The 27821-nt window shown below is 41.8% G+C and overlaps 1 protein-coding gene across 16 annotated transcripts in view; it reads left to right on the forward strand.

Annotated features, from left to right (window-relative positions):
• Positions 1-13563, forward strand: part of LOC123750373 (PI-stichotoxin-Hcr2g) — a 72902-nt gene extending 59339 nt beyond the window's left edge. For 6 of the 16 annotated variants that reach the window (XM_069314412.1, XM_069314419.1, XM_069314421.1 and 3 more), the window contains one exon: positions 661-13563. In XM_069314412.1, the coding sequence (XP_069170513.1) occupies positions 2134-3339 (1206 nt within the window). In that variant the 5' untranslated portion in view covers positions 661-2133 and the 3' untranslated portion in view covers positions 3340-13563. The remainder of the gene's footprint in view (positions 1-660) is intronic. The other 10 variants (XM_069314415.1, XM_069314414.1, XM_069314424.1 and 7 more) reach the window with 5 other exon arrangements.
• Positions 13564-27821: the final 14258 nt, after the last annotated feature.

The raw sequence follows: 27821 nt of genomic DNA on the forward strand, positions 1-27821 counted from the left end.
AAATATCATGCCAAAACTCGCAACAAGAGAGATATCCAGTCTGGCACACTTGTCAGACAGGCACCCCGGCAATCAGAGAAGTATATTGAATGTTATTAGTGTATTAATTGGCCAATTGTATGCTTCTATAACTTTAATATATCCAATAAGTCTGTCTGTCGGTTATAGAGTGAGGCAACGCCTCATATTTTAGTAAGTTTATTAATATTGTAGTGCAGCAGCTGAATCTTTATCCAAGCATAAAGACACTCGTGAGGTAAACAAAACCTCATGAGTGTCCCTTGTGTGGAAAAAGATTCAATCAGGCTGACTGAACCTCTTCATATAAGTTGAATATATCTATATCCTTGAATATATAAATTATGTCAACAATAGCTTGCTTAGTTATCTTTAATTTATCATATAAGTTTATCTAATTGAATATAATCTTTAGTACTTAGACAACATTTAAGGTCATTTAATATCATACTTCTACAATTTAAATTGTTGTTTATAGTATATGAATATATTGGCTGTTGATAGTTATGGTGCTAGGCTGGACTATCTACATGTTTAAATCCCTGCTTTAAACAGAACCAGTGTTCAGTCATCGAACTGAATTTATTGAAATCTTATCCCTGTATAAAAAAATACAAGTTAATGTGAGATACTTGTCTGCAGGTGGACTGTGGATCTTCAATCAACCTATCAACTAATTCATTCACCCCACCTGCCCCTTACAGCCCACAATCTGTCATTAGGAAAAGAGGAGCTAGGATTTACGACCCTAGCTAGAGACTTTAGTTGAATTAATTGCAGACAGTAATTTTTAATTTAATACAGTACAAGTCCCTGGTAGTCTCCTCTCATATCAATCCCGGCAGGTTTTTCGCACATAATGAAGCCAAGTGGAGGGAGCAGGAGGCCAGGCACAAGGTACAAAATGGGAGATGAAATCTTCCATTAAACAGAAAGCGAGAAGGCTCTTGGAGTTGATACCACACCGAACCTAACTTCTGAAGCCCCAAAAAAAAATATCGTCAGCGTTGTATGCGAGGCTGGCTAACATCAGAACTCTTTTTTATATCCCATTGTATGCAAATTATTATTAATATGCACTGTCTCCTAATTTTATAAATAAAATCTGAAAAGTACTGTCATTAATAAATATATTATGTTATTAATGTTTAAGTTTAAACATGGATTCTTGTAATAAGTGACAAAGTATATTTTATGTCACTATAATAACAGAGTTTTGGACAAACTGGAAACTATTTTTTACATGTGTTTCTTTGACAAACTAAACTAACCTATCAAACAAACAAATAAATATTTATTCAGGTAAAGTACACACATACAAGGTGAGATACAAAAGTTGATGGATTTATAGATAGAGCTAGCACATACAATGCCTAAAGCCACTATTATGCAAAGCGTTTCGGGCAGGAAAAACACTAAGACTAAAACTTAATACTAATTGAGATTAAAGTATAAATTGTGTTGAGAAAAAATAAGAAAAAAAGGGGGGGAAACATGGCAGAAAAAAAGCAAAAATACAATTTGGTCAACAAACAGCATTGTTAAAAATCGTAGACATGGGTTGACATTTAGGGGTGAGGTAGGTTACAGTGAGTTAATTAGGTGGTACTTAGTTTTTATCTTAATCTGGTTGGGAGAGGTACAGTCTTTAACATAATTGGGAAGGTCATTCCACATTCTGGGTCCCTTGATTTGTAAAGGATTTCTAGTTTGACTAAGTTGTACTCTTGGAATATCAAATAAGTATTTGTTTCTGGTGTGGTGCTCATGGGATCTGTTACAACCTTCTAGGAAGCTTTTAAGGTCAGGATTGACATTACAGTTCAGCGTTTTATATATATAAAATGCACATGAGAGGATGAGCAGTGACTTAATAATTATCACTTTAGTGTGCGCGGCACTCGTGAAAAAAAGCGCCTCGTGCGCGCGGCATTCTGGGCGCTCAAGCGTAAACACAAAAAAGTGTATAATCTTTTCACGCTCCTAACATCAATTCTCGAGCTACGTTTTTCATTTTGGTATCAATGCGTTGGCAATAACATTCTCTACAAGATCATATGCATAAAATGTCACCAAAGCATTTGCTATCCCACCACGAAGTAAATAAACACGAAGATGACTCGCCGTGACACCCAAACAGGAAGTAAATGTTCATACTCGGACGAGTCGGCCGCTACGATTCTGAAAAATTACGCAAAATGTGAGGAACTGAAACCAGAGGATAAAATAAGAAAAATCATTGTCCTCCACTATCCCTTGCATATGGCCCTTGGCCATCTCGAAAAACTGAACTATGTGGTGTCAGCAGAGAGATGCCAAGTTCGAACCACAAAACAGGAAACCCGACAAGTCCTTCTCACAGTAAGAGGACGGATCCCGGAGAAACTTGACCTTGGAATCTGGGGCGTGTTCCAACACAGGCCTTACACCCCAGAACCCCTAAGATGCTTCAGATGTCAGAGATTTGGGCATCACAAAGATGGCTGCCAACGCCCAGTGAGGTGCGGAGTCTGCAGCCAGCCCCATGACACAAAAACATGTATTGATAAACACAAGGCAAACCACCCTGTCCAGGCAAAGTGCCCAAATTGCTCCAAGGCACATCATGCCTGGAACTTGAAATGCCCTGAAAGGCTCAAAAGGCTTCAAACTAACCCCACCACGCCTACAGCAGAGCCGAAACCCCCACCAAAACGAATACCAGCTCCCATGCCCACTAAAACCGCGTGGGGTCTACCCATTCAGGAAGTGGGGGCACACGGCCTTTCACCATCGGCCATGGTGAAGGGTGAGAAGACCTCTGTACAGGACAAAAAGAAAGATGGAGGACACAAGAATCATGTTCAAAGCAGTCGGCCTCCCATTTCATCCAGTAAGCACACTGGGGCCAATATTAACAATTCCAGTGTCAAAGTTACCACTGAGAAGGGTCTAAAAGCCACTAGGCCCCAAACTAGCACAACATTAATTAGTGCTCCAACAGAACTGGACGCTCTCTGGCCAATGCTCAAAACTTTGGTCACCGAGTTGATCAAAAGTCTGTTGTCATCTCATGGAATCAAGCAAACCACAGAGACTCGGAAGACAATTGAGCACAAGCTCAAGAAATTCGAAGATGTAATATCCACACCGTCAAGACAGCAGGGCAGGAGACACCCCCATAAAAAACAGATAGAGTCCAGCTCGTCGGAAAGCGACATTGATGAGCCAATTTCAGGTCCACTAAGAACCTATACACCAATTGCAACTTCCATGGCGTGTTCATCAGACTCCATGGATACCACGGAATTATCAGCAAATTCCAAGAACCTAGAGGTCTAAAGATCCTGCAATGGAATGCGCAAGGACTGCGCACTAAATTGCAACACTTGCAATGCATAGCAGCAGCCAAGGGCATAGACATCCTGATACTACAGGAGAGCTTGCTTCGAGCCGGATTAGAACCTAAAATCTCAGGCTATCGAGGCTTCTTCCTTCCATGGATCAACGGGCAATCCAGGAGATGTGCAATCTATGTAAAATGTGACCTGATCTGCAAGTCCATAACCAGCCCACCCAATTGTGGAGCAAGGACGGAGGTAATGGGAGTAACCATTGAACTAAGACACGACAAACTTGAAGTGTTTAATGTGTACAGGTCTCCACATGCCGAAATGGATCTCTCTGTGTTACTTGGACACGCGACAACAACAAACACAATCATTTGTGGAGATTTTAATGCCCATCATCGATTGGCACTGGGCTCGAACACAACAAATGAGGCCGGCATTCACATTACACATCTACTGGACCAGTTTCCAGAAATACAAATCCTAAACAAGAATGAACCTACCCACATCCTGTAACGGGGGGGGGGGGTCGGTATGATGAATAGTAAAGCAAAGTAAATGAAGAAGGGAAGGAGAGGAGGAAAGAGGGATGAAGGATGGGTAGATAGAACATGGGGGAGGTTGAGGCAGGAACTGAGGTGGGGAAGAGGCGAGCGGGAATAGAAAACGAGGAGAGGGAAGGCCAGAGGGAGACAATGAAGGAGGAGTAGAGTGATGTAGGAGGCATAAGAAGAAAGGGGAGAGTGGACAAAAACTGTTATTCTCTTATACAATACTGATGTTCTAAAATGTTCTGATGTTTGCTGCCACCACCTGTCATTGAATCTAAATTCACTTCCACTTAAACAATGCGACAGGAACACTGCTTAATTTAGTTATCTCTCACGTGTTCATCTAGATGTCTCTCTAGCCTTAACTCTTACTTGAGGGGACATTGATTCAAAAAGAGGACTAAACAAAAGTCAAGCTTGTTCTACACATAGAAATTTATTAAAAATTATTTAAAATCATATCAAATTCCAGAAATTGATATTTAACACTTTGACATTCTATTAGTTAACACAATATTGACCAAATTAAAATGGGGGGAGATCACCCACTCCATACACGCCCACACCATACATGGCTAAATGGTTCAGACTCTACTAGCTCGTCAACACTAAGACACCCAATTAAGACAATGCATTACTGACACTCTTACCTCACTAACAAGTTCACCCAGGGGTGGGTGATGGGTAATCACCCGCCTGGTTGGATGTACTCTCCCTTGCAAAGGTTCCACTCTCACTACTCAACCACCTCTCTGGCTGAGCCAGGGTGGGTACTCTCGCAAGCCAGAAGAGTGCTACTTTGTTCAATAGTACTCCCATCAGCACAAGTTAGGCTGGCTCACTTCCACTACCACCTCCCTCGCGACTAACGCGCGCACACATACACACACACAATTACAACTCACAATTATACATGAAAGAGTGCAAAATACTTGCACTGTTACATATCCCCCTATCTCCCCCAAAATGAAGCTTTTTGTAGTGGGATCCAATCAAGATTGAATCACACTCGAAAACTTCATTTAGTGGAGACAAAATAAAAGTAAGAATCAACATATTAACAAGGTGCATAAAAAATTCAAGAAAATACATCCTAAGGAAAAAAATAATGACAAAATCCTAGCTAAAATATTTCAGTTCAATTTTCACTGGGTCTATTTTTTTAAACAAATATTTTTACAATACTTTTCAGTAGACTAAAATGTCTTTTAAAAGTCTCTGAAGATGTGGCACCGGGAAACACGATTTGCAGGCAGGAATGAGGGTCGTAACAATGCTTCCCGATTTATCAGTGTCCGGATGCTGCTCCTTCAGGCGCCACAACAACGCTGTTAACTGGGGTCAGAGCCAAGAGCCTACTAGGTGCACTATACCGCTTACTCGGCAGCCCACGTCACGTCAGGGTCAGCCCACGCCGAGCATCTACTGGCCAGCGTTTTTGGGGTCCTGGCGCGACCATTGGGGCGGCAATTTTCACTTCCAAACTACAGACCCGCGCTGCTCTTCCAGCGACGTCCTTCTGCCCACATCCCTCGACTGAGTCTTCGGTCTGTACTGTCACGCTACCTCACACACGGCCACAAGATGATGTGTCTGCCAGCAAGTGGCAGCTAATGAGGGCAACCGGGCTGGTCCTTGCGTGTAGTGCTCCCAACACCAAGCACCAGACTAAGTGCCAAGTGTGAGCATCTTCTTGGGCCACGCTAGTGACCAATGACCATCACTAGGGGCCGGGCGCCAACTGTCACAGGCTGGTCGTATACGGTGGCCCATGCATCTTCTTCTTTCTTCCTTCTCTCTTCTTTCTCGTTCATCCAGTGGGGTCGTCGACATGACAACCTGGGGGTCCACTGGGGTCCAATGGGGTCGCCTGGAGTTGGTAACCGGCAACAAGGGGTCCACTGGGGTCGTCTAAATAATGACAGACAACCAGAGTCGACCGTAGTCAGCTTGGGGGTCCACTGGAGGTTGCCGTGCGATGATGACAGGCAACATGGGGTCCACTGGGGTCCGTTGTTGATGGACCGGACTGGGGTCGTTCTTCTTCCGCAACCAGTGGGGTCGTCGACAAGACAACCTGGGAACCACTGGGGTCCTGATGATAGTGGGACATCGTCATCTGGGGTCCAATTTTGGGTACCCCGGTGATATTGGGGTCTACTGAGGACAGCCTGAGAGGCGGATCCTCCATGAGTGCAGACTAGGGTCGTACTTGAGGCGTGACTGAAGGTGTCACTCTTGAAGCCTCTGTGTGGGGAACGACCCGAGGGTCGTCCCGGGGTCCGTCTGGACCTGTAGTGCCCCACCACTGGTCCACAGCTGGGTGGTGGACGTCTGCATGAGGGATGACCTTGAGAGAGAGTACTGCTCCGCCCTGGTGGTCGCGGAGGTTGTTGGTAGTCAACACTCTCGTCCTCCCCTGGGAGTCTTCAAACATAACTCCTCCACTCCAACCTGAGAAAAGAGTGTAAGAGCCACAGTATGCTGTCCAGGACCAGGTGTCAATAGTTAAATGTGCTAAAACGAGCATAGTCTTCCCCAAGCCAAGTATAGTCGAGGACTGGACTGACTGATCTTTAAAACCTAACATAATGAAAATTAACTCCACAAAAGCTACACCTCTAGCTCTGAACTTCTCCCACATTTAACAAAATACACAATAAATCCCTTACACTATGTAAAAGCTTAGCCTGACATTTAATTTCTAGGTTTCTAATGCTAGATACTTAATCTAGGGACTATTCTAATTCAATTCAAGATTAACTCTCGTGGTGATTAAAACTACGATTGTTCCTCGGTAAGCTACGCCTGGTAACTACGTCTGAACCGCCCTTGGGGAAAAACATCCAACACCAGCAGCCGTCCTCCCTAAGACACAATTCAATATCACGATTTTTGAGATAAGCTCCGCTGCTAAAGCTTACCCCCTCTATGATGAAGACTCAGTACGTGCTCTAGGTGACTTTATTCACCGTCCACTACCTTCGCGTCAAGATCTAGAACTCGAGGCAACTCCATGTTCCTCAGAAATGTATCAGTAAGCGTCCTTCCCTGATAATTTCCCAGACAACCTGCCGAACAGATTGCTGTACAACCTATAACTGGGTTGTACACCCCTGAAAGCTATGCAGAGAAACGAGAACTAATTTCTGTCCATAGATTTCAGAGCGAAAGCGCATACCCTAAACTTTCTGTAGTTTTCCGTGTGACGCACTTAAATCACTAATCTTAAAAAATGCGCGTGGCTCCGAGCAACGAACCACGAGCCCGCTTATTCCTACACTTATTCCCTACACTTAATCATATACACTAGTACACACAGCACGATCAGTGTCACCAACACCGCCTCACTAGACTGCTTCATACATAAGCAGCCTCTTACAGAATGATAATCTCAAAATTACCACTAAATTTAACAAAAACTTATAATGATTCTTCAATTTTTTCAATTTATTTACTCTACTTTTTAATGTATGGCACGCGTGATGTTAACAAAATCGCCAAACTCGCGAATTAAAATGAAAATCGCCAAATTAAAATCGCGAAAATCGCCAATTTTCTAGTCACTAAGTTTCTCTACTAGTGGCTTGTCCGAGCTCACAAGACACGTGAGTCGAGGATAATTAATATCCCACCGCTGCCACCATTGTAACGGGGGGGGGGTCGGTATGATTAATAGTAAAGCAAAGAAAATGAAGAAGAGGAGGAAAGAGGGATGAAGGATGGGTAGATAGAACATGGGGGAGGTTGAGGCAGGAACTGAGGTGGGGAAGAGGCGAGCGGGAATAGAAAACGGGGAGAGGGAAGGCCAGAGGGAGACAATGAAGGAGGAGTAGAGTGATGTAGGAGGCATAAGAAGAAAGGGGAGAGTGGACAAAAACTGTTATTCTCTTATACAATACTGATGTTCTAAAATGTTCTGATGTTTGCTGCCACCACCTGTCATTGAATCTAAATTCACTTCCACTTAAACAATGCGACAGGAACACTGCTTAATTTAGTTATCTCTCACGTGTTCATCTAGATGTCTCTCTAGCCTTAACTCTTACTTGAGGGGACATTGATTCAAAAAGAGGACTAAACAAAAGTCAAGCTTGTTCTACACATAGAAATTTATTAAAAATTATTTAAAATCATTTCAAATTCCAGCAATTGATATTTAACACTTTGACATTCTATTAGTTAACACAATATTGACCAAATTAAAAGGAGGGGAGATCACCCACTCCATACACGCCCACACCATACATGACTAAATGGTTCAGACTCTACTAGCTCGTCAACACTAAGACACCCACTTAAGACAATGTATTACTGACACTCTTACCTTACTAACAAGTTCACCCAGGGGTGGGTGATGGGTAATCACCCGCCCGGATGGAGGAGCTGGTTGGATGTACTCTCCCTTGCAAAGGTTCCACTCTCACTACTCAACCACCTCTCTGGCTGAGCCAGGGTGGGTACTCTCGCAAGCCAGAACAGGGCTTCTTTGTTCAATAGTACTCCCGTCAGCACAAGCTAGGCTGGCTCACTTCCACTACCACCTCCCTCGCGACTAGCGTGCGCACACATACACACACACACAATTATACATGAAAGAGTGCAAAATACTTGCACTGTTACATATCCCCCTATCTCCCCCAAAATAAAGCTTTTTGTAGTGGGATCCAATCAAGATTGAATCACACTCGAAAACTTCATTTAGTGGAAACAATACGCACAGACTCAAAAGCTGCACTTCAGATACTAGGACAAAAACAGTGGAAAGATAACGTGGAAATAATTACCACCATTTTGTATCTTGGAGCAGTCGCTAAAGGCAAACGTTAAAGAACTCAACATAACCTTAAACTGGATCCCATCCCAAGTTGGAATCCCATTAAATGAGAAAACTGTTGAAATTGCTAAATTGGCAACTCGTTATCCAGTGATACATGAAACAATTCAACCCAGCCTAGAGAACATAAAAAACATCATCACCAAACAGCTCTCACGCCTCAACAAAGCCTACCTACACCAGAGAATAGCTGAAGGTTCGCCCTCTACAACATGGTATCTTCAGGCAACCAAATTAGAAAGGTTAAATATCCCAAAAAGAATCCACAGGGAAATAGCAGTTAGGTTATATAGACTTTGTCTAGGTTACAGATGCAACTGGGAGATTGGTGAACCCCGACAGAGAGAGTGCATCTTCTGCCAAACTGTCACAGAAAAGCCATTACTTCACTATCTTCTGGAATGTGAAGCAACCAACGACCTTAGAAGAGCTTTAAGAGTTCCTGAATCTTCCTCCTGAACCGGCAAGGGAGCCGGTCGGCCGAGCGGACAGCACGCTGGACTTGTGATCCTGTGGTCCTGGGTTCGATCCCAGGCGCCGGCGAGAAACAATGGGCAGTTTCACCCTATGCCCCTGTTACCTAGTAGTAAAATAGGTACCTGGGTGTTAGTCAGCTGTCACAGGCTACTTCCTGGGGGTGAAGGCCTGGTCGAGGACCGGGCCGCGGGGACACTAAAAAGCCCCGAAATCATCTCAAGATAAGAATCTTGCAGTGGCCACCCTGATCAACAAAGGTGTCCAGCAGCTGGACACCCTCATAAAGACTGTGAAGCAGTATCCTCCCCCGCGATAACAGCTTCATGATTAAATGCAACCTCAGAATACTGAAAAAAAATTGTACCACTTATGGGCTATTCATGCCCGTGCCACCTCTTGGGTGGCTTACTCTTTATCAATCATCAATCAATCAGCTAGGTAATGATGATAGAGTTACAAGATACGAGCTAGATGGTGTTAAGATTGTGAAGTCGGATTGCGAAAGGGATCTGGGAGTTATGATTAGTAAGAATTTAAAACAAAAGGATCAATGCATGAATGTTCGTAATAAGGCAAATAGGACACTGGGATTTATTAACCGAAGTGTTAGTAACAAGACACCTGGTGTGGTTCTTCAGCTATATCTAGCTCTTGTTAGGCCCTATTTAGATTATGCAGTTCAGTTTTGGTCGCCGTACTATAGAATGGATATAAATTCACTTGAACGTGAATTGTCCAGCGTAGGATGACTAAGTTAATTCCCCAAATTAGAAATCTTTCATATAAAGAAAGATTAACAAAGCTTAAGTTGCATTCACTGGAAAGGCGAAGAGTTAGGGGTGACATGATAGAGGTTTACAAGTGGATGAATAGACATAACAAAGGGTATTAAAAAGTATCAACACAAGACAGAACACGAAACAATAGGTATAAATTGGATAAGTTAAGATTTAGGATAGACTTGGGTAAATACTGGTTCAGTAACAGGGTTGTTGATTTGTGGAACCAATTGCCGCGTAACGTGGTGGAGGTGGGGTCCCTCGATTGTTTCAAGCGTGGGTTGGACATGTATATGAGTGGGATTGAGTGGTTTTAAATAGGAGCTGCCTCGTATGGGCCAATAGGCCTTCTGCAGTTACCATTTTCTTATGTTAACAGTTTAAACCCAAACAAACCCCTCTCCAATCACAGGTTTCAACTAGTTGGCAACAGCAACAACCCTAGCCCTAGATAGACACACCCCATCCCGAGCATACATGTCCTTTCTTCCATAGAATTGTTCAAAGTTATCAATGAATGAACAAATCCACAAGGGCCGTGACGAGGATTCGATCCTGCGTCCGGGAGCATTCCAGACTCTGCCTGAGCTACGACAGGGTAAAAGAGTTGAAACTGAAGTTCTGAAATCAAAGTCACTAGTTCATAAGTTCACAACTTTCTAGAGCGCTCCATGACGCACCTTTCCTTCATCACGGCTGGGCTAGGACTGAAGGAAGATCCACTGGACAAATATTACAAATCAAAAGCAAAATCATTCATTAATACACACAGAGATCACACTAACGTGATGCATCAAATGAACAAATCCACAAGGGCCGTGACGAGGATTCGAACCTGCGTCCGCGTCCTGGAGCATCCCAGGTACTGCCTTAATCGACTGAGCTACGACAGGGTAAAAAAAGTGAAACCGAAGTTCTACTAAACTAACTGGATCCCGTAGCCTCTCCGAGGCCCAAACCAGGATTTTACCGTTCCCTGACATCGGTAAAATGTCATCCCAGGCACTGCCTTAATCGACTGAGCTACGTATGCCCGACTCTGTACCTTTTTCAGTTCAGGAAATCCTGACTACTTTTTTAACAGCAGAGGTAACGGGTATACGGGCACGGATGTGGACTGTTATAAAATGATGGGCTTGCTATGGGGGATCTAACATTAAATGGAAGTAGGGGTAGTAGTTAGCATTAAGGGTTATCAAATATGGGAGATCTCAAAGGCCTGGCCCCCACTATATAGAAATATATAGAAATAAACTTGTAGTGGCTTATTACAGCAATAGTCAGTCTAGAGGTTGATCATGGATCTCCTACACAGGAAAAATGGATACTCCTTTACTAACTTACTTATTTATTAACCCCTTAACAACCCCCCATATACATTCACACCAATAACAATAATAATAATTACTTTACCACACTATCTTACGTTAAAAGCCTTGGTCCACATAAGCAGGATACAAGGTTTACACTCAGAACAAGCTAGGGTAAAGTACTACTAGTGAAGAGCTAGAAGCTTAAGTCAGCTTAGGGTAGGGAGACCACGTGGTTCCACTGGGACCCCTTTTAGAATAACTAGTAATACAAACACTAGGAACACCTAATTCATACAAAGTATAATAGTCTACACATTAGAACACGCCTATGCCAGACAATGAGAACGTTACACAGTATACTTAGCTGATTGATGATGATTGATGAAGATTAAGCCACCCATAGGTGGCACGGGCATGAATAGCCCGTAAGTGGTGGCCCTTTTAAGCCATTACCAGTATCAAGAGCTGATACTGGAGATCTGTGGAGGTGCGAATGCACCCTGCATGACGGGAGATGTCTCCCTTATGAATGTGTTAAGATGAAGATGAAGCAACCCAAAAGGTGGCACGGGCATAAATAGCCCGTAAGTGGTGGCCCTTTTAAGCCATTACCAGTGTTACACTAGTGTTACCAGTGTCAAGAGCTGATACTGGAGATCTGTGGAGGTGCGAATGCACCCTGCATGATGGGAGATGTCTCCCTTGTGAATGTGTTAAGATGAAGATGAAGCAACCCAAAAGGTGGCACGGGGATGAATAGCTCGCAAGTGGTGGCCCCCCCGAGCCATTACCAGTATCAAGAGCTGATACTGGAGATCTGTGGAGGCGCGAATGCACCCTGCATGGCGGGAGATGTCTCCCTTGTGAATGTGTTATGAAGATGAAGCCACCCAAAAGGTGGCACGGGCATGAATAGCTCGTAAGTGGTGGCCCTTTTGAGCCATTACCAGTATCAAGAGCTGATACTGGAGATCTGTGGAGGCGCGACTGCACCCTGCGTGACGGGAGATGTCTCCCGGACCAAGTGGTGGACGGTGTACTTAGCAGGGTATTAGCCCACAGAAATAAAGAAACGAGAGGAGGAGAGAAGGTTCCTTTCACAACAGCCAGCAGAGAAGAACGCTTCTCGCATCTCCTTCCCAGCTCACTCGCTGCCAGTAGACTGCTCAACTAATCGTACAGCAATCCTATCCCAAGTTTACTCAGATTTACTTTACACTTGATTAGAAAGTATTAGTAAACATAGTTGGTGCTTCTTTTATTATTTAATAATCAACCCCAAGCTCAGTCTTTAAATGCTCCGTAAGAAACAAGAATAGTCTTACGTCTGGCAGGGATGATACAAACAACTGCATCTCGTGATGCGTTTCCACCACTATAAGGAGTGGTGGAAACGAAGAAATAAGGAGTGCCACTATAAGGCAGTCTATTTAGCTCAATATTGACCTCTGGTTTCCACTGAGGAACCCAGGGTCGTAACATGGACGAAGACAAGGCAAGCTCCACGATGCCCCGCGACGCAGAACTCGCAGCGACGCCCTTTCTGATGGCACGGCCTCGCCTCCCTACATCAGGGGAGATGTCATCGCCCCTCCACGCTGACGCTCCTCCCGCTGCCAGTGGGCACTCGCCCTTCGGCCTTGCGGAGTGGGGGTGCAGCGTCGGTCCCTAAGTGTTCCGCTGTCCGCAGCTACTTACTCTGACTTGTAGGAGTAATGTTAATATTGCCGCATACTTTACATGCTTTCTAGATAATAGTAAGCAATACCTTTAGTCCGGAAATCTTTATATCTTTATTCCTTGGCGGCACGGCCTTAAGGCCTGGGTAACTTTGTGTCCTACATTTTAATTCAGGCATCTCACAGCCTCTATGAATATTCTGCATGTACTGGTTAATTTACGTACTAATTCATTATGAATTTACATTATGTATTTTCGTGTCGCTTGGCCATGGACATTATTAAATGTTACATGTTTATGCCATTATATGTTACTCTAAATGCCCCGATTCTCCATGACAAATATGTTATACATTTGCCTTACTTTTACTCATAGATAATAAGCATTCGGTGTTCTGCAGATCTTGATTTAATTAGGCTATAAGCATACTGTATTAATGTTATTACGGGTGCTCACTTAAGTTGATTTAGTGTACTCAAAGTTATACATGTCTATCTTATGCAGTTGTAAAATATACAAGCTATAGCCGCTTCATTAACATGTTCTCCAGAAATTATTTACTTGTTCTACTAATTAATAAATAGATCTCCATGCTGTTGGACTCTTTTTTTTCTCCCTGATCAGAAAATGTCACTCTTGCTATGGTGTAACTGAATGCTTCACAAATTTAATATTTTCTTCCGCTATATTTTAACAAAATTTGTTGTGAGAAAGTAATACACACTTAAGTTTTTTTTTATTTAACAAATACAAGAAATACAGTTAAGCGTTAGAACAAATTCTTAGCTGAAATATGGTATATGTATCGCCAATGTTTTTCAACAACATGCTTGGAAAAAATAAACGGATCCATGTTATCCGCTTATTTTACGTCATCACAAGCTTACACGTCTATTGAAATAAATTTAAAGCGTCAAGATGACATAGTTTTAGATTATACAAGCAGATCCTCTACTAATCCTTGGGCATTACACTCTATACATCTCACCGATAGTTTAAGGGTCTCAGGCGAACATTCCTTACTTTGAATCATGCCTTTATAGGTAATAATGACTATCTTCACTGTAAGCTAAACATTACAGTACAGTAAGATAAATGCAGAGCATTCAATTCAATTTCCTAATTTGTGAGAAATATTGTGTAATATTAGCTATTATTTCTGGAGTCTTAAACTAGAAGACTGTGATGACCTCGTCAGAAACATCCAGCAGTTCTCTATCGGTGCTGGACACTAAACACTTTATCTGAAAATTAAAATTAATATTAGTTGGAAGCTCAGTACATACACAAATTAAAAGCTGTACTTACTTTAGTAATAATAGACTTCAAATAATTTTGAAGCTGCAGAACTTTACGTTAACATAAATTATATTTCATTATGTGAAATCTCCCACGTGAACTTTTTGTGATTAAAAGTTCACGTAAATAAAATGGCAAAATTAACAATTAAAACAAAGCCTAATGACTTACGTCTATATAGTGGGCTCGCATGACCAGCAGGAAGTAGGTTTCCAACAACATCCACACACCAAACAAGATGGCGAAGACAATAACAGCAGTAACATATATGACAATAACATATATCAACACTAAAATGCCCACTACAACAGTAGTTAAGATGACGAAGATGATAGCTACCAACTTCAGTATCATGTGGGGTAGCATCAACCTTGGCATTTTCTGGAGGAAATAGATGAGTTAGATAAGTCACTCGTCAAGAGCATTATGACTGGGAACAGTACAATAATCCTGTCATATAATATAATATATTTCACTATACAGTATATGGGGTAGAATATTTTCATGAATACACAGAAATCACATATGCTCATGAACCTAATATCGTGTTGGAGAAAAAGCAAATGACGATGGAAAATGCTGCTGAACACTGCTAGTATGACTGTGGGCAGGGTAGGAGGGGGGCATGTTGTGTGCTACAGACAACTGCTAGTTCGGCTGTGGGCAGGGTAGGCGGGGGCATGTTATGTGCTACAGACAACTGCTAGTTCGGCTGTGGGCAGGGTAGGCGGGGGCATGTTATGTGCTACAGACGACTGCTAGTATGACTGTGGGCAGGGTAGGTGGGAGGGGGGCAATGTTATGTGCTATAGACGACTGCTAGTTCGGCTGTGGGCAGGGTAGGCGGGGGCATGTTATGTGCTACAGACGACTGCTAGTATGACTGTGGGCAGGGTAGGTGGGAGGGGGGCATGTTATGTGCTACAGACGACTGCTAGTATGACTGTGGACATGGTCATACTAGCAGGTCCCCTGTAGGAGTCCACTTTGCAGTCTTGTCCACTAGCCACTATCAGTCTTCTGCAGCACATTACATGTCCCCACCTAACCTGCCAACAGTAAGGCACATGCCCACTTGGGGCAGGGGCATGACAGCTGAGAGGACAAAACTTCGGATTTGTAGTCCTGAGGTTCCTGGTTCGATCCCCAGTTTAGGCGGAAACAAATGAGCAGAGTTTCACCAGTGATGCTCCTGCTACATAGCAGTACATATATACCTGGTAGTTAAGACAGCTGCTAAGGGCTGCTTCCTGGGGATGTGTAACAATAAGGAGAACTTTAGAATTCCCCGGGCCTCGGGGACGGTAAGCCCCGAAATCATCTCAAGATATCCTCAAGAAGGATAGTTGGGGGGGGGGGAATTATGTTATCTTGAGATGATTTCGGGGCTTTAGTGTCCCCGCGGCCCGGTCCTCGACCAGGCCTCCACCCCCAGGAAGCAGCCCATGACAGCTGACTAACTCCCAGGTACCTATTTACTGCTAGGTAACAGGGGCATTCAGGGTGAAAGAAACTTTGCCCATTTGTTTCTGCCTCGTGCGGGAATCGAACCCGCGCCACAGAATTACGAGTCCTGCGCGCTATCCACCAGGCTACGAGGCCCCTTCTGTATGTGCTACAGAAGACTGCTAGTAGGACTGAGGCAAAGTAGGAGAGGGCAAAATTGCTAAATTTCATTCAGGTAATAATGTTGACCTCTGTAATTTTTGGGTCGCCTCTTCCACTCTTCAACAAATAATTAAAACCCCCAAATCAATTATATCTATGTGTAGAGTTGTTAGTAAGATCGAGTGACTTCTTACTATCTCTCAAAGTAAAATTGTAAAATGACGCTCTTGCTCTTAATGATAACACCGAGGAAAAATGCTTCAATTGATCTGCACGAATCACAATTACCAGTATACATTGTAAATAATTCTTCTGACCAATTTCTGTTCAAAAGAGCTATAATTGTTTCATTTCTAATAAAATGTTAAAACAAATGTCATAATTACCATCCAGATGCCATGGAGCAGCATGTAGCAGAATATTCCCTGAATTGCAGTAAACGCCATATAAACTGATATCAACGAAATCACTGTAAACATAAGCAATCAAAAACACGTTAGATATTAAATTAAAGCAATTTCTCATAAATATTTCTTTTTTATTTTGAATATAATTAACTAAGGCCAAGATATTAATTTTTTAACATTGTAAAGAACTTACAAAGAGTCATAAATATATAGTGCCGAATCTAAACTTACTCTAAGTGTATGTCAAAAAGGTCTAATTTAAACAGGAAACAGGAATTTGCACATTTTCTTGTGTAGGAGTATGACTGTTTCTGCAAATAAACGCCATAAAAACCATTCAACAAAAATATGATAACATAAAGACATACCAACATTTCCGAGCACGTTCTCACATTCCTTCCACTTGGGAACTATGCTGCACGCGCCTTGTATTTTCTCTTGAACTTCCATCATCACCAGACAATAAGTAAGCAGAACAATAACAATGAGTGACACAATCTGCAAAAATATAATTATTTTCAATGTTAATAAGAATCGAACTGGCCTCCCAAATATATACAAAAATAATAATATTCAATGTAATACTCTGTGTCATTCTTTATACAAACAAAAAACCTTTCGGAGTTTTTTTGGTCCAATACAGTCCAACAGTCCCACATCAAACACATGAAATTAACCGATAAGTTATATTTTGTTTCAGATAATTATTATAATGTAACTAAACAATTTAACAAATCAGCGACAAAAAACAATATTGGAACTAGGACACTGTTGCAGTTGAACTGGCAACTGGGACTTAACAATAGAACAATGCAATTTTAATCCAAGTTTCCAGTTCTTAAGTAGCCAATAAAATTGTTGAACTGACACACAGCTCCTCGGTGTTTATACACTAAACGTTTACTTTAATATATTTGATCTAATATATTTACTCTATATGTTTACTCTAATATATTTATTCCTGGAATATATTTTCTGGTGGGTCAGTATGCCGTCGCTGTGGTCTTGACAACTCTGCAAACCAAAAGCCTATTGGGGCTTTTCTGCACAATTGGACGTGATTATGCAAGAGGCTGTTAATAATTAGGAATTACTTTTATATAACTGAAAACTCATATAGTCCTGGGGACCATTCAGGCTTGTTCGCATCTAACTTTATATATGTGGTTATCAGAGATTAAACAGATTAAGACTTGAATCATACCATCATCACGGTGCCAAGGATTAGGCTTCCTGTCCTCCTGGAGAAGCACCAGCATCCTGTAGGTTCCCACAGCTTCAGCATCTTTAAGTCTGTAAAGCAAACAATTATAAAATATAAAGCCGTGGAAAAAGTTGCAATTTTCTTATTTAAAATTAAAACATAAGGATTAAGTTCCTCTCAATGTTTGCTGATGATGCAAAAATTATTAGAATCAAGACAGATGACGTTGTCAAAAAATTACAGGACGACCTGAACAAACTGGAGGAATGGTCTAGAAAATGGCTACTAAGGTTTGATTGATTGATGAAGATTAAGCCCCCCAAGAGGTGGCACGGGCATGAATAGCCCGTACGCGGTGGCCCTTTTGAGCCATTACCAGTATCAAGAGCTGATACTGGAGATCTGTGGAGGCGCGACTGCACCCTGCGTGACGGGAGATGTCTCCCGGACCAAGTGGTGACCAGATGGTCTACTGCTAACTGATGATGATGAAGATTAAGCCACCCAAAAGGTGGCACGGGCATGAATAGCCCGTAAGTGGTGGCCTTTTTAAGCCATTACCAGTATCAAGAGCTGATACTGGAGATCTGTGGAGGTGCGAATGCACCCTGCATGAGGGGAGATGTCTCCCTTGTGAATGTGTTTAGATGAAGATGAAGCCACCCAATAGGTGGCACGGGCATGAATTGGTAAGTGGTGGCCCTTTTGAGCCATCACCAGTATCAATAGATGATACTGGAGATCTGTGGAGGTGCGACTGCACCCAGCGTGACGGGAGATGTCTCCCGTGTTTTAAACAGATGAAGAAGATGAAGATGAAGCCACCCAAAAGGTGGCACGGGCATGAATAGCTCGTAAGTGGTGGCCCTTTCGAGCCATCACCAGTATCAAGAGCTGATACTGGAGATCTGTGGAGGTGCAAGTGCACTCTGCGTGACGGGAGGTGTCTCCCATGAATGTGTCCAAGATGACGATTAAACCATCCAAAAGGTGGCACGGGCATGAATAGCCCGTAAGTGGTGGCCCTTTTGAGCCATTACCAGTATCAAGAGCTGATACTGGAGATCTGTGGAGGTGCAACTGCACCCTGCGTGACGGGAGATGTCTCCCGGACCAAGTGTGTGGTGGTGGGGTACTAAGGTTTAACTCAGGAAAGTATAAAGTAATGAAATTAGGTGAGGAGAGCAGGAGGGGGAACACAAGGTACCATCTGGGCAGCCAGGAGGTAAAAGGGTCAAAAAGAGAAAGATCTGTGTGTTAATACATCACTGGATGATAACCGGTCCCCAGAAGCCCACATCCAAAGAATATCATATGCTAACGACTGGCGGGTTTAAGAACATTGTTTTAGTTACCCCTGAAGTAGGAATATATTACACAAAAGTTATAGTTTTTAAGTATCCGACATATTTGTATCCGGAATTTCATCTCTGCAATGAAAGAGTTGTGTAGCCGAAGAGGAACATTGTACGTAGTGAAAAACAAAACCAGTTTGTTGCCTTGTTAAAGGGTTTAGCAAAACTCTTTGTGTAAGGACCTGAATACAGGAAAGTTGCAAAATATATTGAGAATCCCACACTGTGTATGAAGTGTTCTCGTTTAGAAATGCCAGTTTACCTGAAAAATAACTGAAAAAGAAGAAAAAATTGTGCCATCTTGATGCAACTATAGAGACATTCACAATGATGGTTCCTCTTTGTGTCCCATGAAGCGCCAAGTGAGGGATTCCAAGCCGGCACTACTCACAAGCAGGATAATCGAATCTCCGAACGAATGCAAAATCATACAGCAGGAACGAAAAAGTGACAGTGGAGAGACAACGACAGTTTGTCGTTGACAAACAAAGTTTGTCGTTTGACGACAAAGTCAAATGTGGTATCGATTGATTGATTGATGAAGATTAAGCCACCCAAAAGGTGGCGCGGACATGAATAGCCCGTAAGTGGTGGCCTTTTTGAGCCATTACCAGTATCAAGAGCTGATACTGGAGATCTCTGGAGATGCGAATGCACCTTGCGTGACGGGAGATGTCTCCCACACAATTGATGAAGATTAAGCCATCCAAAAGGTGGCACGGGCATGAATAGCCCGTAAGTGGTGGCCCTTTTGAGCCATAACCAGTATCAGTAGATGATACTGTAGATGTGTGGAGGTGCAACTGCACCCTGCGTGACGGGAGATGTCTCCCGTTGTAATGTGATAAAAATGCCTGTTTCTTTATAGACAGTAGAGGAGCGTCGGAATCTTTAAACATGAACATACATTGTTCATTTGTTTCCAACTTTTGAAGTGAGAAGATTAATTCATTAGCTTCACCTCTCATTAATCTAATCGCCGAAGTTACAATTATATCTTAAATTCTTTTCCCAATAATTTATAAGTAGTATATATATAAATAAATATTGTACCTAGTAGCCAGAACGCACTACTCGGCCTACTATGCAAGACACGATTTGCTTAATAAGTCAAGTTTCCTTGAATTTAACAAAATTCAATTTTTTCTTATGAAATGATGAAGCTATCATTTCATTATGTATGAGTTAATGTTTTTTTTTTTTTAATTTTAGTCACAACTAACGTAGATATAAAACCGAACCTAACCTACCTATCTTAACCTATACTAAACTAACATAACTATGTCAATAAATAAAATTTCAAATAAACCAATTGGATTTTTTTTCAATTGGTTTATTTGAATTTGTTATATATATCGAAGTCCCCTAGAGAAAAAATATACACTTACCAGAGTAGGAAGGCAGTAATTATCCACCAGCGACCACGGTCAAGCAACAACTGCGTAGCGAGGTACTGACTGACAATTCTTTTATGGGCGAGGTGTGGTGATCTTCCCACTTAAGTTTATGATATTTTTAATCCTGGTGACTTACAATGCGTTTAATAGGCAGGATGTGGAGTCTTGATTTTAATAGGCAGGATGTGGCGTCTTGATTTTAATAAGCAGGATGTGGAGTCTTGATTTTAATAAGCAGGATGTGGCGTCTTGATTTTAATAGGCAGGATGTGGAGTCTTGATTTTAATAAGCAGGATGTGGAGTTTGGAGGCAGATCAACAGGGGCCAAATGAAAATCGCCTCCTGCTCTGCCCCATCATGTTCATTCAGAGAAAAAAGCAGAAACATTAGCAAATCTATTTGCTTCAAGAGCCAGTTCCACTCAACTTCCTCAAGCAACTCTAACTCACCAACAAAGACTTTAAGCAGCAAGATGGAAAAAACAGAGATGGTTTAGCCTTACCTGACGAACTAGACCAACCTCTCAATCTGAAAGAACTCAGAAGAGCTACAAAGAAAACTAAAAACACAGCTCCAGGTGAGGACAAAATCAGTTACAACATGCTGGTCAAGCTAAAAGAAAAGATTGAAGCCTTCTTGAATCTCATCAACATTGTATGGGTGACAAGAACTCGACCACACTCTTGGAATAGTGCAAATATAGTTCCTATTCCAAAACCCAAAGAACCAGGAAATCCAAGACCCATCTCATGAACAAGCTGTCTGGCCAGAACTGTAGAAAGTATTGCTCTCAATCGAATTGACTGGAAAGCCAGTTAAGCCACTGCACCAAAATATGTTTGCACAGAATGCCTTACCGTCCTCCTGAGTCAAATCAATGACAAACCAGTAATCCTTATCTTTCTAGACCTAGAAAAACCATTCGAGCCAGCAGAGAGATAATATGCAACTCATCACAGAAATCCTACATATAGGAAAAGAAGCACACAATCTAGGGCTGTCAATCACCCTAAATTGAATACCAGTCACTCAAAAATAAGTCACATTGGCATAGATGGTAATGAAAAGGCAAATTCAGTAGCAAAAACTGCCACTGCTCTACCTGTTGTACAGTTAAAGTACTTTCACGTTTTTCACAGATTAAGGAGCAAATCAAGAAGAAAGTACTCACAGCAATCAAAAGTCGCCACAGTTCAAGTTATCTTGAGATGATTTCGGGGCTTAGTGTCCCCGCGGACCGGTCCTCGACCAGGCCTCCACCCCCAAGAAGCAGCCCGTGACAGCTGACTCCCAGATACCTATTTTCTGTTAGGTAACAAGGGTATCAGGGTGAAAGAAACTCTGCCCATTGTTTCTCGCCGGCGCCCGGGATCGAACCCGGGACCACAGGATCACGCATCCAGTGTTCTGTCCGCTCAGAACAAAGTTCAAGTAAGTTTATTGAACATAAGAACATAAGAACAAAGGTAACTGCAGAAGGCCTATTGGCCCATACGAGGCAGCTCCTATTCTATAACCACCCAATCCCACTCATATACTTGTCCAACCCGTGCTTGAAACAATCGAGGGACCCCACCTCCACAATGTTACGCGGCAATTGGTTCCACAAATCAACAACCCTGTTACTGAACCAGTATTTACCCAAGTCTTTCCTAAATCTAAACTTATCCAATTTATATCCATTGTTTCGTGTTCTGTCCTGTGTTGATACTTTTAATACCCTATTAATATCCCCCCGGTTATGTCCATTCATCCACTTGTAAACCTCTATCATGTCACCCCTAACTCTTCGCCTTTCCAGTGAATGCAACTTAAGCTTTGTTAATCTTTCTTCATATGAAAGATTTCTAATTTGGGGAATTAACTTAGTCATCCTACGCTGGACACGTTCAAGTGAATTTATATCCATTCTATAATATGGCGACCAAAACTGAACTGCATAATCTAAATGGGGCCTAACTAGAGCAAGATATAGCTTGAGAACCACACCAGGTGTCTTGTTACTAACGCTGCGATTAATAAATCCAAGTGTCCGATTTGCCTTATTACGAACATTTATGCATTGATCCTTTTGTTTTAAATTCTTACTAATCATAACTCCCAGATCCCTTTCGCAATCCGACTTCGCAATCACAACACCATCTAGCTCGTATCTTGTAACTCTATCATCATTACCTAACCTCAGAACTTTACATTTATCAGCATTAAACTGCATCTGCCAATCCTTTGACCATTTCAAAACCCTATCTAGATCAACTTGAAGTGATAGTGAGTCCTCCTCCGAATTAATTTCCCTACCGATTTTCGTATCATCGGCAAATTTGCAAATGTTGCTACTCAAACCTGAATCTAAATCATTTATATATATTATAAACAACAGAGGTCCCAGGACAGAGCCTTGAGGCACTCCACTTACAACATTTTCCCACTCTGACTTGATTCCATTTATACTAACTCTCTGTTTCCTTTGGTATAGCCATGCCCTAATCCAGCTTAATATAGCACCCCCAATACCATGAGACTCTATTTTTTTAATCAGTCTTTCATGTGGCACTGTATCAAAAGCTTTGCTAAAGTCAAGGTATACAACAACGCAATCCTTACCACTATCAACTGCCTCAACAATGCTAGAATAAAAAGATAACAAATTTGTTAAACATGAACGGCCATTTATAAAACCATGTTGCGACTCAATTATTAATTTATGTTTTTCAAGATGAAGACGAATTTTATTTGCTATTATAGATTCGAGTAACTTTCCCACAATAGACGTTAGGCTAATTGGTCGATAGTTAGACGCAAGTGATCTATCTCCTTTCTTAAAAACTGGTATCACATTAGCAACTTTCCAAAACTCTGGCACTCTGCCTGACTCTATTGATTTATTAAATATGGTAGACAGTGGGTCACAAAGCTCCTCTTTGCATTCTTTAAGCACCCTAGCAAACACTTCATCCGGCCCTGGGGATTTGTTTGGTTTGAGTTTTACTATTTGTTTAAGAACATCCTCCCTGGTAACTGCTAAACTCGTCAACCTGTCCTCGTCCCCACCCACATAGACTTGTTCGGCTGAAGGCATATTGTTAAGTTCCTCTTTAGTAAATACAGATACAAAATATTTATTAAAAATACTACTCATCTCTTCATCACTATCTGTTATTTGACCTGTCTCAGTTTTTAATGGACCTATCCTTTCCCTAGTCTTAGTACGATATAACTGAAAAAACCCTTTAGGATTTGTCTTTGCTTGCCCTGCTATGCGAACTTCATAGTTTCTTTTTGCTTTCCTTATCTCTTTTTTAACATTTCTAACCAGTTGTACGAATTCCTGTTCTAAAGTGACCTCCCCATTTTTAATCCTTTTGTACCAAGCTCTCTTGTTACCTATAAGGTTCTTCAAATTCTTTGTTATCCACTTTGGGTCATTAGTATACGATTTATTCAATTTGTATGGTATACTACGTTCCTGTGCTTTGTTTAGAATATTCTTAAATAAGTTATATATTGAATCCACATCGAAATCCCCATTTAAGTCACCTATCGCTGGGTTCATGTCTCGCTCCAAGACCGGCCCACACCCCATACCCAAGCTTTTCCAATCAATTTGACCCAAAAAATTTCTTAGGCTATTAAAATCAGCTTTTCGAAAATCTGGCACTTTAACAGAATTTTCTCCTACTGGTCTATTCCATTCTATGCTAAATCTGATTTCTTTGTGATCACTGCTCCCTAGCTCACTCCCTATTTCGATGTCATTAATTTGCGTTTCCCTGTTAGTTAACACTAAATCTAAAATATTATTTTCCCGTGTTGGTTCCTTAATGTGTTGCGTAAGAAAGCAATCGTCAATTAATTCTAGAAAATCTTCTGCTTCACTATTCCCTGTTTTGTTCAACCAGTTTATTCCGCTAAAATTAAAGTCACCCATGACATAAATACTGTTAGATCTAGATGCTCTAGATATTTCATCCCATAGATGCTTTGCTTCCATTCTGTCTAAATTTGGTGGCCTATATATTACTCCTATTATAATATTATTAGCTTTTTCGTTTAATTCAATCCAAATAGTTTCTGTGTGTGGCTCTGTTTTGATTCCCTCTTTGAGACTACATTTCAAATTGTCCCTAACATATATGGCTACTCCACCTCCTCGTCTAATATATCTATCTGTGTGAAATAGTTTAAATCCATATATTTGATATTCAGCTAATAGTTCTCTATTTTCTACATTCATCCACGTTTCGGTAAGTGCAATAATATCTATTTTTTCTGTGCAGACAAGAGCATTTAATTCGTTAATTTTATTTCTTAGACTTCTACTGTTAGTGTAATATACCCTAAGTGAATTGTTATTTTGCGGACCTTCTCTTTCCCTGATCGTTTTGCCAATTCCTTTCTCCCACAAACACATACTTTTATTACCTCCTTCCTCCAAATCAATTCCCATACCTCTATCTACTAACAGTTTAAACCCAAACAAACACCTCTAACCACTTCTTCTAGCGAGTTCGCAACAGCAACAACCCCAGCTCTCGATAGATGCACCCCATCACGAGCATACATTTCATTTCTTCCATAGAAGTGTTCCCAGTTGTCTATGAAAGATATTGCATTTGATTTGCAATATCTTTCCAGCCGGCAATTGACACCAAGTGCCCTCGATATCCATTCATTTCCCAAATTTTGAGAAAATAAATTACATCTCAAAAGGATAGAGTAGCTTAGTCTATTTCTACCCTCGTCTATATAAGGTCCCTTCAAGGGGCTCACAAACCCACACAGTACACAATTATTGTTGTTGTTGTTGTTGTTATAGATTTAGCTACTCAGGACGAAGTGTCCATGTAGCACGGGCTATGGTGAGCCCGTAATTGAGTTTGGTTATACATGATAACCTTTTTGTTGTGATATTTGGGTCTAAGTTTAAAATGGAGGAGAGGACTTCTCCTTTTTCCCTGCTTATTTATCGCTTCTGTTTTAGTGCACTGGTTTTAATCTTGTTTTATTAACATTATCTTGGTGGCGGATGTAGATGCAGAATGCTCACTAATGAGTCCCATTCCTCAACAGCTTTTCTAATCATTGTAGTCGTGTGGAATGTGCATCTAATGCAGCTGCTGTCGTTGGATTAATGTTGAGTTTGATGCGCAGGGGTTCAGTAGCTTCACATTCCAGTAAGTAGTGCAATAGTGGCGCCTCTGCTTCTGTTTCACAGATGTGACACTCTTTAACTATTGGGTTCATTACCTCCCAGCAGCACTTGTAACCAAGTCTGAGTCTGTGTATTACTACTGCAATGTCTCTGGATATCTTTTTGCCAGGCTTGAAAGAGGAGTAACCAGTGGCTTGTTCGTACCATATCGCAGTGGATCTTCCTTGCACTACTTTGGCTCTGTGGCGACCACAATTATTGATTACATTCTATATTTAACATTCCGATGATAATCACATGGCATACTGTGAGATCTCTTATTGATTATGCTGCCCCCTGTCTTGTCTGGTTTTGGTAAAGACAGACTAAACAAGTTGGAGAATGTACAAAATGAAGCCACGTGAATAATTCCAAGATTATTCTCATAGCCCAAGATATACTATTAGGATGATATACTATGATATACTATATCATCATCGATAATGATGATATGATAGAACATAAAGAATATTGGGAATAGAATTTCAGAGATAAATGAAGCTTCGGCGATTAGATTAATGAGAGGCGAAGGAGCTAATGAATTATTCCTCTAACTTCAAAAGGTGGGAAGAAATAAATAAAGCTTGTAATATCATAATATGATCCTTATGTTCTAATGTTACAAAGCATGATGTCCTTCAAAAATGTATTTCATTGTCAAATTAACACCAACGTGGGAGGAATATAATGTAGATGCAGTCATTTTTCCCTCTATGTTCCCAGGCTCTTAAACTTTGCTGTGGTTTGCCAATTCATTGATAATCGACATCGCTTTGTCCACACCCTTCCCACATTTTAAGTCGCTGAGAAGCAATATCTCCGTAGTCAAAGACTCCCAACATTTTGAAATTTCTTCTTGCTCAACACTAAAGAACATAAGAACAAAGGTAACTGCAGAAGGCCTATTGGCCAATACGAGGCAGCTCCTATCTATAACCAACCAATCCCACTTATATACTTGTCCAACCCACGCTTGAAACAATCGAGGGACCCCACCTCCACCACGTTAGGCGGTAATTGGTTCCACAAATCAACAACCCTGTTACCGAACCAGTATTTACCCAAGCTTTCTGAGCCGCTGTCTACCATATTTAATAAATCAATAGAGTTAGGTAGAGTGCCAGAGTCATGGAAGGTAGCTAATGTGGTACCAATTTTTAAGAAAGGAGATAGATCACTTGCGTCAAACTATCGGCCAATTAGCCTAACGTCTATTGTGGGAAAGTTACTTGAATCAATAATTGCAAATACAATTCGTCTCCATCTTGAAAAACATAAATTAATAAATGAGTCGCAACATGGTTTTACAAATGGCAGTTCATGTTTAACAAATTTGCTAACTTTTTATTCCAGCATAGTTGAGGCAGTTGATAGTGGTAAGGATTGTGATGTTGTGTACCTTGACTTTAGCAAAGCTTTTGATACAGTGCCACATGAAAGACTAATTAAAAAAATAGAAGCTCATGGTATTGGGGGTGCTATATTAAGTTGGATTAGGTTGTTGTTGTTGTTTAAGATTCGCTACTCAGAACAATAGGTTCCAGTAGCACGGGTTATGGTGAGCCCGTAAGTGGAGGCTCTTTGGAGCCATTATCTGTATCAGTGGCTGATACTAGAGATGTGGTGATGGATGGGGGTCTTCATGATGGTTTTCAGCCTGGAGGGCTGGCTATACCAGTTATGGAGCTGGTGGGGTTAGTGTAGACCTCTAGGTTTTTTGTTTTTTCTTTGCCTGCGACTTTGGCTGAGCAGTGCTGTCGTTTGAGTTTGGTGACGTGGCCTCCATGAGGAAGTCTTGAACCGTGTAGGTGTCGTATTTGTGATGCGGCGGTGGAGCTCCTACTATGATTTCCTCGTCTGAGGAGTCCGTAACCTCCGTAGTGGGCGTTTTTGTCATTCGCCTAGCAGCCTTAGGTAGGTTTAGGTGTCGTTAACTGGTGGTTGTAGCTATTTCAGGAGCGCTGGTGGTGCTGTTATCGTTTGTAGACAGCACGTCTGCTAGCGCGCCTGCTGAGATAGTGATGGTAGGAGTGTTGGGAGCTGGAGAAGGAATTACCTCTGTTTGTGTCGCCCGGGTCATGGGCGGTTCTGGAGTCGGTGTTGAAGTTGACCGCATGGTCGTCCTGGTGGTAGTCTCCGGAGTGGTAGAGGAGGCAGTGAGATTTACGCTATTGGCTATGATGGGGGCCAGGCCATTGTCTATGTATAATGCGTTTAGTTCACTGACAAAGCGATGGTTGTCTGGCCCTGCAAGCCTTTCCGCTAGTTTAAGAAGACCAGGGATAATGCCTGCACGTGATGCAGGGGGCTGTGAAGGAGCCTGTGGGACCTTGGGGACCTTGGGGACCTTGGGTCCCCAATGAGAAGGCTGTGTC

This window comes from Procambarus clarkii, chromosome 79, assembly GCF_040958095.1.
Source record: "Procambarus clarkii isolate CNS0578487 chromosome 79, FALCON_Pclarkii_2.0, whole genome shotgun sequence".
NCBI classification, from domain to species: domain Eukaryota; kingdom Metazoa; phylum Arthropoda; class Malacostraca; order Decapoda; family Cambaridae; genus Procambarus; species Procambarus clarkii.